The sequence below is a fragment of the Megalopta genalis genome, chromosome 6, assembly GCF_051020955.1.
Source record: "Megalopta genalis isolate 19385.01 chromosome 6, iyMegGena1_principal, whole genome shotgun sequence".
Lineage (NCBI taxonomy): Eukaryota > Metazoa > Arthropoda > Insecta > Hymenoptera > Halictidae > Megalopta > Megalopta genalis.
In genome coordinates, this window is record NC_135018.1 from 18,713,650 (window position 1) to 18,731,451 (window position 17,802).

General features: G+C 34.0%; 1 protein-coding gene across 4 annotated transcripts in view; it reads left to right on the plus strand.

The window, feature by feature from the left end:
- Positions 1-17,802, plus strand: part of LOC117218891 (A disintegrin and metalloproteinase with thrombospondin motifs 15) — a 237,748-nt gene that overhangs the window by 97,246 nt on the left and 122,700 nt on the right. For all 4 annotated transcript variants that reach the window (XM_076522590.1, XM_076522593.1, XM_076522591.1 and 1 more), the window contains exons 4-5: positions 325-485; positions 2,572-2,697. In XM_076522590.1, the coding sequence (XP_076378705.1) occupies positions 325-485; positions 2,572-2,697 (287 nt within the window). The remainder of the gene's footprint in view (positions 1-324; positions 486-2,571; positions 2,698-17,802) is intronic.

The following is a 17,802-nucleotide window of genomic DNA, read 5'->3' on the forward strand; positions in this document are numbered from 1 at the left end:
TATTAATTAATATATTTAATTATGAAATGGTCTTTGAATCGCTATGCAATAGTTAGCCTGGTTTTAATAATTCAATGGTATCTTTATCAAGCGTTACGTTTAATTATATATAACATTTTATTAAACATTTGAATCGCAATAGCAATAAATATATTGAAATTACAAACACAGTTACTAAGTTTATCAGCGAGATAAAAAATGAGTGATGATTAAACTCTTGGTCTTCGCAGCGATTGAAAACCAACGTTCATAAATTAATTATGATTTATTGCAAGCGTAGTGATTTAATGCTTACTAATAATAAAATGATTGATGTGTTCACAGCTGATCCATATTCTACTGCCAGGAGACACCACAGTGGTCACTTCCGGCTTGCTACAGCGGAGGTCTGGGATCCTCATCCCCAATACGAGTTCACTGCATTTGGGAGACGTTTCCGTTTGCGTTTGGCACACGACTCCAGTTTCATCTCGCCGAATATTAAAGTAAGAGCCCATCTTAACTCGGTATTAACTCAACACTTTGACGGCCGGAGTCACGTACACGTGACTGTCGTGTCAAAAATCTTCTTTTTGAAGAATGTATCATAATTACATTGTTAATCAAATTTATTCTGTTTATATTATTAATAAAGTTTATATTATAAATAAATTTCATAATTGCACTGCTGAAAAAGTGTATTGTAATTACGTTATCGATACTTTGACCGCCGTGACACCCACATGTGGGCAACAATAATATTAAAAATAGTAATAATATAATAATATAATGATGTATTAATATAATAATATAATAATGTACTAATATAATAATATAATAATGTACTAATATAATAATATAATAATATAATAATATAATAATATAATAATATAATAATATAATAATATAATATAATAATATAACAATAATAATATAATACAAATATATGAAAAATAAATTAAATTAAAACCCACGAAAGTGAAGAACAGCGAACCTTTTACTAACGTGATAATATTATAATTATTGACAATTATATGATAACATTCAACTTAATATCGACCGAATCGTTTCGCAATCGATATCTATGTATGTTCGAGCAGAGAGTATCTTTTACACCAACGTCGAACGTACAAAATACATCGCGATTGAGTTTGTTTGAAAGTTCCATTCCAGAAGCGATAATTTAATCTAACCAGAGACGCTTTCATCGATGTTAATCCCATTACGTTATACGATGCTAGCGCGTTATTACTATGCTAATACACAAGATATCATCTTTGATGGTTCACCGGTGCACGCCGTTGAAACTTGCATAATGTCGCTTCCGTGCATCGGTGCCCGTAATAGTCGAGGTGTTAAAAGCGGCTGCGCGTGTAATACGATGGTTTTTAAATTGTTTTAAATGTTTCGCTATGAATATCCGATAACCGAGCATTAAACGCGGCGATTTTCCACGGCGATCTGGCAAAACATGTTTGCTTAATAGAAATTTTGCGGTCTTCGCCGCAAGAAATTATTATTAAATACTTCTGCATTCTTTCACGTTTTCTCTTCGTAAGATACGACGTTAGACGAAGATACACACGTTACTTCAAATCTGCAGCGAACGCATACTATTCTAATCTTGTTCGTGTAACTCGGAAATTAACAACATTCTTTTGCACGATTTCTAATATTAATTGTGATTTTTTAATATTAATTTTACGTTAATGGAACGTTTTGGAACGGTTCGTGAAATAACTATTTGGAAGTGTTATACAGGGTGTTTCGTTTAATATGAGCACCTTAAATATCTCATCGATTGTTCGTAATAGAAACAAATGTCAGGCGGAAACATGTCTAAATGTCAATAAAATGATGTCAACACAAGCAGTAAAATTTTTTCAGAATAATTTTTTCACATCTTTTAGCGTAAATTAATTTTTCTACCTTTTTAAAAAACTCGCCTGTTTTAGTCAAATTTTTTAAAAATTATTCTTTTTTAAAGAGCGTCCGAAAGATAGTAATAATTCCTTTATACAACAATGCAATAATACAATAAATATAAATAATAATAAATAAATAAATAAATATATAATAATAATATAATAATAAATATAATAATAATAAATAATAAATATATAATTCTAAATAAATAATAATAATAACAAATATATACTATAAATGCAGTAATTAGAGCAATTTCTCTCACATTGTCCCCCAGCTTTAGAACGAAAATGGACAACTTGGGAAGAGAAGATACGATTTGTCCATTTTTGTTTCCAAGCTGAGGGACAACGCGAGAGAAATTACTATGATCGCATTTATTCTGGGATCATTTTGGAACCGGCGTAAAATTGTAAAATAATTTCGGGTTCGATATGGAAACCGAAATAGGCGCCGCAGCTGAAACAGATGTTACCTTCGTATCCTCCTGAACCATGTCAAGAACCGAATTCGATGTAACAACAGTTTTCAAGTCCAGCTCTTGACACTATCCATTTCCGAGCGATCGCGGTTCCTCGAATCGGTGCACGAGTGAAAATAGAAGCTTCACCGTAGAATGTATTTTCGGATTGATTACACCGCAATTGTTTCCCGTTGTTTGTGTAGATAACTCACATGAGCGCGAATACGAGCAGGAGAGAACATCCGGGCCATGAACTTGGATGCTTTTACAGTGGTGTCGTGGACGGTGATCCTTCCTCCTGCGTTACCGTCAGCCTTTGTCACGGAATGGTGAGTCGAGTGTTCAGCCTTCTATTGGGTTGGCAACTAAGTAATTGCCGATTTGTTCGATGAAATAACAAATTTTTTTTACTTGGAACGAAGTTTAATCCGTAATGTATTTTCCATTTTGTTCGATGACCTTTTGCCGTCTCTCCGACAACTTGAAAATTCCACGCTCGTAGAAAGTCTGATCCTTTTCGGCCAAAAACTGAGTTAAGCGAGATTTTACAGCGTCGTCATCGTTAAAAGTTTTACCACGAAGGGAGTTGTCCAGGGATCGAAATAAGTGGTAATCCGATGGCGCGAGATCAGGGCTATATGGTGGGTGTAACATCGATTCCCAACCAATATCCATCAATTTTTGCCGAGTGGACAAAGACGTGTGCGGCCTAGCATTGTCCTGCTGGAAAATGACACCTTTACGATCGACCAATTCTGGTCGCTTTTCCTTGACCGCTGCATTCAATTCGTCCAGTTGCTAACATTCACGGATAATAAAAAATAACATAATAATAATAATAATAATAATAATAATAATAATAATAACTTTATAATATAGCATTTACGGATATCATAAAAATGGGAGTGAGAGACGTCTATAACTGAAATCGGCAATTACTAATCAAAACCTCCTCGTTGAGACTGAAGCTAATCCTTTTATTGGTTTCAATATTAACACTATGCCGTCCGGTGGCACCACGCTGGTGCCATGCAAAAACTATCTGTTGTATGCCGGTGGTACCACTTTGGTGCCATTTTAGAAAACTGAAATAACATTTGAATTATATTTTTTGGGTGTTAAAAAAGTCAGCAAGTTAACTATAGCATTGTGGGCGCTTTTCCTTGACCGCTGCATTCAATTTGTCCAGTTGCTAACATTCACGGATAATATAAAATAACATAATAATAATAATAATAATAATTTTATAATATAACATTTACGGATATCATAAAAATGGGAGTAAGAGACATCTATAACTGAAATCGGCAATTACTTAGTTGCCAACCCAATATATTATCAAAACCTCGTTGAGACTGAAGCTAATCCTTTTATTGGTTTCAATATTAACACTATGCCGTCCGCTGGCACCACGCTGGTGCCATGCAAAAACTATCTGTTTTATGCCGATAGTACCACTTTGATGCCATTTTAGAAAACTGAAATAACATTTGAACTATATTTCTTGGGTGTTAAAAAAGTCAGCAAGCTAACTATAGCATTGTGGTCGCTTTTCCTTGACCGTTGCATTCAATTTGTCCAGTTGCTAACATTCACGGATAATAAAAAATAACATAATAATAATAATAATAATAATAATAATTTTATAATATAACATTTACGGATATCATAAAAATGGGAGTGAGAGACATCTATAACTGAAATCGGCAATTACTTAGTTGCCAACCCAATATCATTTTCATTGTTAAGCTAACCTATTAACTTCCAAGCAAATGAAACAATACGATTTTTACATTAGACGATGTAAATCAGCAATTTCTGCCTAATTCGAGCTCAGATTGCACAGAAAAATGGACAATTTGGGAAGAGATACGATTACTCGAGCCTTGCGGCTCATTTTTATGTTTATCGATTGTTAACAGCTATAACAAACGAGAATAATCGAATAATCGTATCTTCTCTTCCCCCAAATTGTCCATTTTTGTGCGTAATCTGAGCGCGAATTAAGGAAAAATTACTGTATTTATTACGTATAAAAAACAGAGAAGAGATAAAAAAGTTAAAAAACGGAAGTATTTTTATTTTTCTTCGTCACTCCAAAACTGAAACTGATAAAAGCATTTTAATTATCGTCTAGTATCTAGTCCCTCTAACATGTTTAAAAAGACTCAAGTCGTTTAGTTCAGCTTTAAAAAAGTTATTGCGTTTTGAAAGATGTTTTATAACTTTTGTCTATAAGTGTACCTACATATATATTACATAATGCCATGTGTATTAAATACATATGCAATCGAACTAAATTATAAATGAATCGTGTGTATACAAGAAATATGCAAAATATATGTGATATATTATACATTGCACACATTGAAATATATATTGCAATATACCAGATATATATAATATTGCAATATATATATATATTATATGCAATATTATATATATAATATTGCAATATACATCTCATTTCTTTAACGAAATAAAACCCATAATAAAGGATATAGAAAAGTGGAGCAGTCTCCATACTGCAACAAACGCTTCAAATGTTTGACAGTCGAGTCGTAATATCTCTTACAAAATGATAGCAATGAAATAGTACAAAGACCCAGAAGTTAACTTCGAATGTGAATCTTCCCGGTGGTTTCTTTTCTCCGCGTGTTCCCCGCCGGGCGCCGCGGAAACTCGTCGAAAATAATATCGCGTCGCAGAGATTTTTCAGACTTTCTGAAAATATCAGGGCTAGCCTAAATAAGAGCGGGCTGCATGGAAAATATTGGTGCTCGGTTGTCGTCTAAAAATACGTTTCTGCTCGGCGCATCCTCCTTAGAAGTCATCGTCCAAGTAACCTCTCTAGGGACTCGTCTCTCGCGAATTCCTTTTGAGACTCGTGTTACCAGAATGAAACAGTTGTGAAAATGCCTCACGCGTTTCCTCGCCAGCGCGCACACAAAGGCGTATTTCAAGTGCTTTGCATAAACAGGCATTTTTTTGCTTCTGCCGCTTCTGCACTTCTTCGGTTCGCTCGAAACCGCTTGGTACACGCACGGGCCGAAAACTATTGCAAAATCGTTGCAGGTGAATACCGTAATTGGAAACCGTGGAATAGATGAACACGACTATCACTGCAGCGGTGAATGAATTCGATTCTCTTTACGGTGAACAATTGTGGATAGAATCGCGGTGAACGGACTTACGGATTTTATGCGTTTATAAGCAAAAATGTGACCGCAATGAAACCGGACAGTCGAAAGGTTAAATGAAACTATGAGTGTTAGTGTACTAATTACGACTTATACAAATTATTCAAGAAAGGGAATTCATTCTGAAACGTGTTCGCTGTTCCTGGCTTTATCCTATATTATATTACATTATGTTACATTAGATTGCATTACGTTACATTACGTTACATTACGTTACATCACGTTACATTACGTTACATTACGTTACATTACATTATGTTACACTACATTACGTTACATTACATTATATTACGTCACATTACATTACATTACATGATGTTACATTATATTACATTACATTGCATTACATTACATTACATAACGTTACATTACATTGCATTACATTACATTACATAACGTTACATTACATGATGTTACATTATATTACATTACATTGCATTACATTACATTACATTACATTACATTGCATTGCATTGCATTACATTGCTTTGCATTACATTACATTACATTACATTGCATTACATTGCATTACATTACGTTACATTACATTGCATTACATTACATTACATTGCATCACATTGCATTGCATTGCATTACATTACATTACATTACATTACATTACATTACATTGCATTACATTGCATTGCATTGCATTACATTACATTACATTACATAACGTTACATTACATGATGTTACATTATATTCCATTACAGTGCATTACATTACATTACATAACGTTACATTACATGATGTTACATTATATTACATTGCATTACATTACATTGCATTACATTGCATTGCATTACATTACATTACATTACATTGCATTGCATTGCATTACATTGCTTTGCATTACATTACATTACATTACATTGCATTACATTGCATTACATTACGTTACATTACATTGCATTACATTACATTACATTGCATCACATTGCATTGCATTGCATTACATTACATTACATTACATTACATTACATTACATTACATTACATTACATTACATTACATTACATTACATTGCATTGCATTACATTACATTATATTATATTATATTATATTACATCATATTACTATATTTAGTAAGATTTAAACACATTTTTAAATTTCTCATTTTTCAAGCCTGTCAATGAAACATGGTAGGAATAATATATTGAAGACTTCGCGTGTCGTTGTGTTACGTTGCACGATAAGTATTGGAAAAAAAAATGAACGATTGCGCGGTTTGTTTGATCGATGATCAACACAACACGCGATTCATCTAGAGTCGCAAAATCGATGCAGAGAGCTTCTCCGCGGCAACAACTTGATCCGATGTGAAATCGATTGACGTCGGTAATCATCGAGGATCCACTGCCCAACTCGGTCAGGGTGCACGGGCGCCACTTGGCGATTCGTTTGCCAAGATAATCCGGAAACTCGTTCTAGCGTTACCATGGCAAATGTCCAATCTGGACTGTGTGCCACCGACGAACGCGTTCGCTGCGAAATGCGTCGAGAATGCGGCCGTAAAAACACAGGCAACTGGCAATTACCTCTTCGCAACCCCGTAAATACCTTTATCGGCGCGTCGGTGTGCTTCTACTGTGCTTAATAGGAAATTGTCACAATAACGCGCGGAAAATCCGGGTGCTCGAAGAAAACCGTCGATAGTTGATACACTCGACCAGGTCTGGGGAAAAATAGATTTTTGAAATAGTGAATTCACTATAATTATTTGTATCTCGTCCCATGTAATAGATATAATAATAATTGCATACGAATAGTAATTACATAGTTAAATATATTTGAAAATGCTATTTCTATATGTAGCTACTATATTTATAGCGTATATTTTATAATATATATTATATTATATTATATTATATTATATTATATTATATTATACTATATTATGTTATATTATATTATATTATATTATATTATATTATATTATATTATACTATATTATGTTATATTATATTATATTATATTATATTATATTATATTATATTATATTATATTATATTATATTATATTATATTATATTATATTATATTATATTATATTATATTATACTATATTATGTTATATTATATTATATTGTATTATATTATATTATATATAAATTTAGTCTTCGTAATTTCAGCGACTTTAAAATAAGTTCTCCTTTAGAGTTGTGCCCAAGTTTTCAAATCAAAGACATTCTTTATGACAATTTAAGAATTTTCTTAAATTAAACGTTCAATTTTTATACCAACAGATTGCAATAAACATTTATTGTTTGACAAAAGAATTGTGCCAGTCACGCATAACTGAATTGGCATTTAATGTGACCGTTGATGTTCTGGGGTCGCGATTCGCCCTAAAATTCTATTTTTATATTTAAATATTTACCGTAAATTATATATGAAGATTTATAAATTAATTATATTATATATTATATAATAAATTTATACTATTATATATATTTTATATTATATATTAAGTATAAATTTATATAATATATATAAATATTTATAAAATAGTATATAAATAAATTAAATATAAGTATTAATTAATAATATTAATAATAATTAAATTAATTAATTATATTATTAAATATTTTATAAATATATATAAATACTTATATATATATAATTTATATTATATATTTTATATTACATATTTTTATAAATTTATTTGCCAGATTCTGTGTGTCACACGAGAAGACACAAACCATTTCAAGAATCTATTTTTCCCCAGCGCTGCACTCGGCGCAGTAAAATCGCGGCGCCATCTTGTTGAAAAATTCGTGAAAAATTATTCTCAATAAGAACGATAGTTGCTGAAAGAAGATACGCGTCTTCGATACCACAATACGAACGATATCCTCTAAATTTCTCGTCTCTAACATTGTCGCAAGAACCGCGCCCCTCGAAAGTGCCATTACGAAGCGGCCGCGTCGCTCCGGGATCCTCCGTTGTCAGAGTCGCCGAAATCCATGGCACAGATGCCTGAAACGCATCTATGGTAGTAGGTTGAACGTTCTCGAGTGACCAGATTTAGGATCTTTATTAAGAACTGGGAAGTCGTCGGGTTGACAGTAATTCCGCGGTGATTTATCGAGATGCTCGCGGCTGATGACTGCGGAGAAATGTCTGTCCTCTCGTGATGTCGCGCTATAACATTTTCAAAACTTGATTCGAAATGTTAACAAACGGAATTCACGGATAGAGAGGCTCTCCCATAGGACTTCTGGACTGTCCCGTGGATTAGCTAATTGATGATGTAGAAGCGAAGCGGAAGCGTTCCTAAGTTAGCAGGTCCAAACGCCGTAGGAATTTCGTGCGCGTGTATGACCGTAGCCGTCGGTTGTCGACTTTTGCTTTGGGACTGGCTCTCGGGAATATCGAGGCTCTCTCTCTCTCTCTCTTTCTCTCTCTCTCTCTTTCGGCATGGAAATTGCAAACCAGCTGTTAGCAACTTCCACGTTTGTTGCTGTCGAACGTTTGCAACGCGGAGGCTTGATTAATGCAGTTAGATTAACACGTTCGCCGACGTCTCGCCCGTACATGGCTAATGCAATTTGTCCGGGTCTAAAAATAAATTTTCGTGCCGGCGTATTTAATGCGTGCGCTGAATATTAGTACGAAAGTTATTCAATTATATCCCATGCCAGAAGTCTTCGTAATTTCACAGCTTGAAACAAGTTCTCCTTTAGAGGACTTTTACGAGAAACTTTTTTATGGCCGTTCGTTATTTATGACAAATTATTTATGACGATCTGAAAAGTACCGCGTTATCTTCTTTAATTAAACGTTCTATTTTTGTACTGACAGATTGCGGTAAACATTTGTTTTCATGTTTGATAAAACAGTCAGACGTAACCGAATTGACATTTAAAGTGACGAATGGTTCACTGGGGTCACGATTGACCCTAAAATTCTATTTTTATTTCATTTCGCGGTAAAAATTTATTTTTCTAAATTTACCTCGTTTTATGGGACCTTATATTATATTATTATTTTGGGCCCCAAATATATATATATTATTATGAAAGGCCCCAAATAATAATAAAATAATAATTCTATTTTTATCTCATTTCGCGGTAAAAATTTATTTGTCTAAATTTACCTCGTTTTATGGGGCCTTATATTATATTATTATTTGGGGCCTTTCATTTAATGCAGAAAGTTACGTTATTATGTTATTAGATTTATTACATTATTAAATTATTAGATTATTACATTATTACATTATTAGACTATTAGACTATTAGATTATTTAAATATCTTCCCGAGAAGGGCATTTAATTATATATATAATTATGAAAGGCCCCAAATAATAAAATAATAATTCTATTTTTTTATTTCATTTCGCGGTAAAAATTTATTTGTCTAAATTTACCTCGTTTTATGGGACCTTATATTATATTATTATTTGGGGCCTTTCATAATAATAATATATATACATAGACCGTAAAAAAAAATTTATTTTTCTAAATTGACCTCGTTTTATAGGGCCTTATATTATATTATTATTTGGGGCCTTTCATAATAGTATATATATTATTATTATTATTATTATTATTATTATTATTATTATTATTATTATTATATTATATATATTATTATGAAAGGCCCCAAATAATAATATAATATAAGTAATATATATAATATAATATAATATATCCCACATAAAACGGGGTAAATTTAGAAAAATAAATTTTCACCGCGAAATGAAATAAAGATAGAATTTTAGGGTCAATCGTGACCCCAGTATAATATAGCACTTATTTCAGTGAACGTGATTACACTAGTAGAGAGATCGGGGGGGAAAAAGTCCAAGGTACGTTCGGGTCGGCAAGGTGATCCGGCCGCATAAAAATCAGCGAAATGTTTCGAACGTGGAGAAAAAGTATCGCTGGAGGATAATTATGTCTGCGGTCGATTCGCGGCAATCGATAGCGCCGCTTAAGCGTTTGAACGCGGCACTCTGTATTTCCGTCGCCGATAGAGAAACGCGACGCACACGGCAGCTTGGAATTATCCAGCCAGCCGGTGAATCGATATCCACCGAAGGTGTAAGATTAAACGTGCCGCGGCTTAGTAAATTTGCTTTCATAAGTTACGAGCAGAAGTCGAATCGTACGCGGTGAATCCTGTGCCGTTACCGCGGATGCCGCGCATACGCGCGCGGATAATTAATTAAAGACGCGTTAAGAAGACGCGGGGCCCCCGAGTGTAACGTCTAAATAGGAAGGAATTTATTAATCCGATTCATCCTTCTCAATTTGCATCCGCGATGCACATAGACGTGCGAGACTCACGGTGGCCGCCATTTTGAGACGCGCGCACCGGCTTCGTGTAATCATTGGTTGACACGGAAGTATCAATTACGAACGGTTAAAATTCCCGACAACGACAAAGTACGGTCTTTTGAAGACAGACACGTAAGTGTAATAAAGTGCGGAGTTCAGTGTGCATCTCGTACGATTCTTTATTAATAGGTCTGTTTGATGCTCGGCGAGCAAAGGCGGTCATCTCAACGCTTTTGATGGTGTCTATTATTAAGCCGGTAAATATGGACATCGCATAAATAAAGCGAGGGATCCTTTCTTTTCTTCTTTCTCTCTTTTTTTTGTCTGGAAAGAATATCGTTTTAAGCGAGAAAACAAAGAGCCGAGTGAATTGCTGCTCTGTTTGGTTGTTTTGTTCTTCAATTGTCAGCGCTATCTCGTTGACCATTTTTTGGAACCAATTACGGTGTGTTGGCGGCACATCTTGTGTCTAATTCATCGTATTGCAAACAAATAAGTTATTTATTCGTACACCGACAGATTAGCGCATTATATAAGAATTAGTATTTTGCATAAAAGTGATCAATTTAATTTTACGAATTTTCAAGATTAAAATTATTACATTATTACATTATTATATTATTGTATTATTATATTATTATATTATTGTATTATTAGATTATTATATTACTAGATTATTATATTATTAGATTATTATATGACTAGATTATTAGGTTTATTACATTATTAGATTATCAGATTTGTTATATTATTAAATTATTAGATTATTACATTATTAGATTTATTATATTATTAAATTATTAGATTGTTACATTATTATAATTATTATTAATTTTAATTATTAATTATTAATTATTAATTTTACGAATTTTCAAGATTAAAATGATTACATTATTATATTATTGTATTATTAGATTATTATATTACAATATTATTATATTATTAGATTATTATATTACTAGATTATTAGATTTATTATATTATTAAATTATTAGATTGTTACATTATTATATTATTAGATTTATTACATTATTAGATTATTAGATTTATTACATTATTAAATTATTAGATTATTACATTATTATGTTATTAGACCATTAGACTATTAGATTATTTAAATATCTTCCATAGAAAGAATGTTGCATTTAATAAAACGTTTTAGCCATCGAGGAAGGCAGCGTGAAAGTGGTATTTGTGAACGTGTTAATTGATAACTTGGTTTTCACATTGTTCTGCGAAAAAGGATAATAAAAAAAGAAGTAACCGAATCAAAAAGAATCTTACAATCCCTGCAGAGGATTGGCCAGTTAACTTTCTAACTGGTTCGCGCTGAAAAATGATACGCTATTCCGGTCATTTTAACAGCCGCGTAAAACTGGCTTTAGCAAAAATCTTCAATTCGTCGACACGTCTTTTTTAGCATGCCCAATGTTCGCGATAAACGAGCGTCTGCGACATACATGTGTCGCGTTTGATTTCACGAAATCTGTGTGTTTTACGCGTGGTCTACGATCACCGCAGATGCAGTTCCTCGAAACAGGCGTGTAATGGCAAAGGTTTATTGCCGAGCTTGCGTGTGAATTTCCGCGGAAGGAAAATAATGAGCAGAAATCGACGGGCCCAGCCGATATTTGCGTGTTGTCGGCGAACGTGTTCCCGGAACCGTGAATTTACATGATCTTTCCTCGCCCGTCATTTTTCGCGTTAAAAAATTTGAAAGAAACACCGGACGAGTTTCTTCGGAATTTCATCCTAACATTATCGTACAGTATCAGCTGCTCTGGCGATTCGATTGTCTGAAAGGAATTTCGAAATCGGTGCGAAATAACAGAATTATTATATTATCCACGTTTCATAAAATATGTAATTAATAATAATGTAACAATGTAATATAAAAGTTGAAAAGAATGATTCGTCTGCGCAAAAATATGTGCAACTCTCGCATATTTTGTTGGAACTTAGGTTGCTGTAAGATTCTGATTATAATGATCGACTTTAGAACAGAATTATAATTACAAAACAAGTGGTTATTTTTAGGCCACCATAAATTAATACGGAAAATATTGAAAGTTAATAAAGACGCCGAGATTGAGACGCGGTGTTTTATTATTAATACAAAATATACACTGTGTCCCAAAATTATTGTTCAAGCGGGAAGTGAGGGGTTCCTTACATCATTTGAAGCAACTTTTTCCTTAGCGAAAATGCAATCCGCGGCTTCGTTTGTGAAATATTGACGAAAAACAGTGACCAATGAGAGATCGCGTACGACTGACGCCACGCCCTCGTGACCACTGCCGCTGCGTCAGACAGTCGGCGCGACCCGGCATTGACCGAAAGGGCGGAGCGACGGCCGCGCTCGCTCTACGATTGGTCGGTGTTTTTCGTTAATAACTCGTAAACGAAGCCACGGATTGCATTTTCGCAAAGGAAAAAGTTACTTCAAATGACCTCAGGAATCTCCCATTTCCGGATTGAGACGCTCATTTCTCGCTTTATAATATTATAATAATATTACAGGGAGACTCAAAATTATTTAAATATATATATATAGGAATCTTCCATTTCCGGATTGAGACGCTCACATTTCTCGCTTTATAATATTATAATAATATTACAGGGAGACTCAAAATTATTTAAATATATATATATAGGAATCTTCCATTTCCGGATTGAGACGCTCATTTCTCGCTTTATAATATTATTATAATATTATTTATTATATATATTTATATTTATAATATTATAATAATATTATAAAGCGAGAAATGAGCGTCTCAATCCGGAAATGGGAGATTCCTGAGGTCATTTGAAGTAACTTTTTCCTTTGCGAAAATGCAATCCGTGACTTCGTTTATTATAATATTATAAAGCGAGAAATGAGCGTCTCAATCCGGAAATGGAAGATTCCTATATATATATTTAAATAATTTTGAGTCTCCCTGTAAATGCTCATTAACAAGTGCTGCGTGATCGATTCATTTTACTGACAGCCTAATTCATCCGACAATGACAAAATAATTGCAAATTACGTACAGTTTGCGCGAATTTCAGCAGAGTAAGACAACGATCTATTTCCATTTGAAAGCAGACTCGCTTTGTCCGAAGTGCCAGCCTTCGGCGAAACGACGAAATTTCAGCCGTGTACAAGGGTTACAGAAGTCGTCGAAAAACGTCGAGTCTGTAACAGATCCCTTATCCGCAGTTAGCTCGTTAGAGAGCGTTACGGTTGACTGTTAGCTGTCACAGACGATCACTGTTACCATCCTCCTAACGAATCGAGGAAGACTAGAAAATCGCGTTACAGGATGTACCTTTAATTGGGGGAAGCTTGTAACCGAGTCGGTAGGAGCGTAACTGTTTGCTTTCCGATCGGCCGGCTGATTTATCGACGAAGGACGTCTAACTTATTTCTTGCTCCACTTCTGGGATAACGTTTGCATCTTAGACAAACTTTTTCAGACGTTAATCAATCCTATCTCTTGCGAAAGCATCGTACCCGCGACTGGCAGTTAACTCGAACGCAACATTACATGTTCGAATGAAACACGACATATGCAGGCATGTATAATGTAAAGTGTGTAAAAAAAGACGAGCCGTCTCTGTCGTTGCAACAAACCTGTGCAAAACATTTGTTGGCCAACGAATGCGTGTCGTAGAATAGCAGATCTTGAAACAGAGAATTTCTTTCGATTCTATAATACTTTCAATTCTTCTTCAATTTCTACTAGCCAATGTTAACAAGAGCATATTGTATTAGCATCTTCGATTTTTTTATTATATATTATTATATATTTAATATTAATATATTAATATATATTATTATTATATATTATATATTTAATATTAATGTATTAATATATATTATTATTATATATTATATATTTTTTTATTATTTTTTCCTTATCGTCTTTACACTTTTTAACTCAGTTCAGCTGACTTATCTGAACAATTTACAACAATGTACACAATTTATTTATGTACCTTAAGAATGTCAGAAATAAATACATGTCTCTACAGCCGAGTAATAATTGCAGGGATATTCGAATCCAAGGTTATTTAAATTAACTTTTTATTGGACAGACGAAAAATGTATCGTTCCTGTAATCTGCAAGATACAGTAATTTCTTCCTAATTCGCGCTCAGATTGCGCCCAAAAATGGACAATTTAGAAAGAGTGGACACGATTATTCGAGCCTTGCAGCTCGTTTTTATAATTGTTGACAATAGGCAACTATAAAAATGAGCCGCAATTCTACGCCAAATATATTAAATTCTTCCAAAGTAGATTAACAACTGTCAACTCGAGGCTCGAATAATCGTATCTCCTCTTCCCAAATTGTCCACTTTTGTGCGCAATCTGAGCGCGAATTAGGGAGAAATTATTGTACTCGTTAAAATATGAATTTAAAACAATTTTACGATCTCGCCAAATATATGAAATTCTTCCGAAGTAGATTAACAACAACTGTCGACTCGAGGCTCGAATAATCGTATCTCCTCTTCCCAAATTGTGCATTTTTGTGCGCAATCTAAGCGCAAATTAGGGAGAAATTATTGTACTTGTTAAAATATGAATTTAAAACAATTCTACGATCTCGCCAAATATATTAAATTCTTCCGAAATAGATTAACAATAACTGTCGACTCGAGGCTTGAATAATCGTATCTCCTCTTCCCAAATTGTGCATTTTTGTGCGCAATCTGCGCGCGAATTAGGGAGAAATTATTGCACTCGTTAAAATATGAATTTAAAACAATTCTACGAACTCATCAAATACATTAAATTCTTCTAAAGTAGATTAACAATAACTGTCGACTCGAGGCTCGAATAATCGTATCTCCTTTTACCAAATTTTCCATTTTTGTGTGCAATGTCAGCGCGAATTAAGGACAAATTATTGTACTCGTTAAAATATGAATTTAAAACAATTCTACGATCTCGCCAAATATATTAAATTCTTCCGAAGTAGATTAACTGCCGATTTAAGGCTCGAATAATCGTATCTCCTCTTCCCAAATTGTGCATTTTTGTGCGCAATCTGCGCGCGAATTAGGGAGAAATGACTGGAAATGGCATCCGACCGATCGAAACTAGACAGAACACTTTGCACAAAGATCTACGGTCTACTAATGACACACTGACTTACCTCACCGATTACATTGAGAATATTCGCACACAGAGCCGCGGCTTTTACGGCCGCGCGCGCGTACCACATAATATTGAAAAAAACTGCGACGTAACCGGAGAAATTCCCGATATACACGGCGGAGGGACCCGGCGATTTCTCGTCGGAAAGAAAGTTAAAAGACTAGGTGTCAAGAATTCCAGGTGTCCAAACCCGTGGAGCCCGACGAAGCATAATGTCCTCGCTGTCTCGTAACTTTTTAAATTCACCATAAAGTTTCCGGGACGAGGTGTATCGTCGGGCCCATGGTTATTTTTACGGTTTAATTGACGGCGATCGTCAACCGACTCGTTAATGGCCGATAAATCAATCGGGGCCGTGGATTCGCCGGACGGTTTCGCGCAAATCTCGCAAATCGTATCGCGTTCCGGGTGGAGGGGTGGGGGGTGGGGGGTAGGAACCGGCCGAATTTTCTTGCGGCAACGTTCGCCATAATGCGTTTGCCACCGGACTTCGTTCTTCGGCGGGCGTGCTCGCGTGCGCGCGCGCGCGCGAGCGCATATTCCCAAGGTGCACGGCGAATAAGTTTACGAGCATGTTTTTACGAGCATCTCGTATTCTTTCGCACGGCTATTTTCGACGCGACGCCGGGGGCCTGGGAATTTAATGAATGAAATTTGAACTTCCTCACGAATTGGACGGGTTCAACGACACCCTCACGACCGAATTGTTTGAACCTGGCTGCGGCACAGACGGGCGGGCCTCTCGCGATTTCATCTTTCGCCGGGCAACAGGAGACGTTTAAACTGATCGTCGAATAAAGAAACATTTGGACACGCCGTTTTGCCGGAATTCTATTTACGAGCTTCCATATGACTCTGTTAAAGGCGACGCATCTTTACAATTATATGGGAAGCACGGAAATATTCTTTCGCGTGACGATCTCGAAAGATATTACGGCGATACTTCGATTATATTCGAACCTCTGTTGTTTAAGCTTTTTATTGGATTTGGGCGCATTATGTTTATTCGTGGGTGTTTCGTTATTCGTTATTCTTTTATATTATATTATAAATATATGTTATATCTATTATTAATAATATATTATATATGTTACATATATTATATCTATTATTGATAATATATTATATATGTTATATATATTATATCTATTATTAATAATACATTATATATGTTATATATATTATATCTATTATTGATAATATATTATATATGCTGTATATATTATATCTATTATTAATAATATATTATATATGCTGTATATATTATATCTATTATTAATAATATATTATATATGCTATATATATTATAGATATTATTAATAATATATTATATATGTTATATATATTATATCTATTATTAATAATATATAATATATGTTATATATATTATATATATTATATTATTTTTATACATTTATAAACTTTTGAACAGTCTGATTGTGTCTGTGAGGAGAGATTGTCTGTTTTTTTTATACAGATTTCACGGAATTGTGCACTTTTGCAGACTTTGAACTCATGTTTGGTAAATATGAACTGAAATTGTGTTTGCATAATTTGTTCTTTATGACTATAAACTTAGCAGCAACGCAGAGAGTGCGGTTGCGATTCTTCTGCAAAGTGGAACAAAAGGATAATAGTGTTTAATTAATGAGATAGTGCTACATAGTGATAGTTGCACGTGAATTTGTTTCTCGCAATTGAAAATCGCGTAGAGTCTTCTGTAAGTACGAAAGAGAAAGTATCAGAAATGAAAGCTAGTTGTAACTTTTAGAAATGCATACCTATTTTACATAGCTTA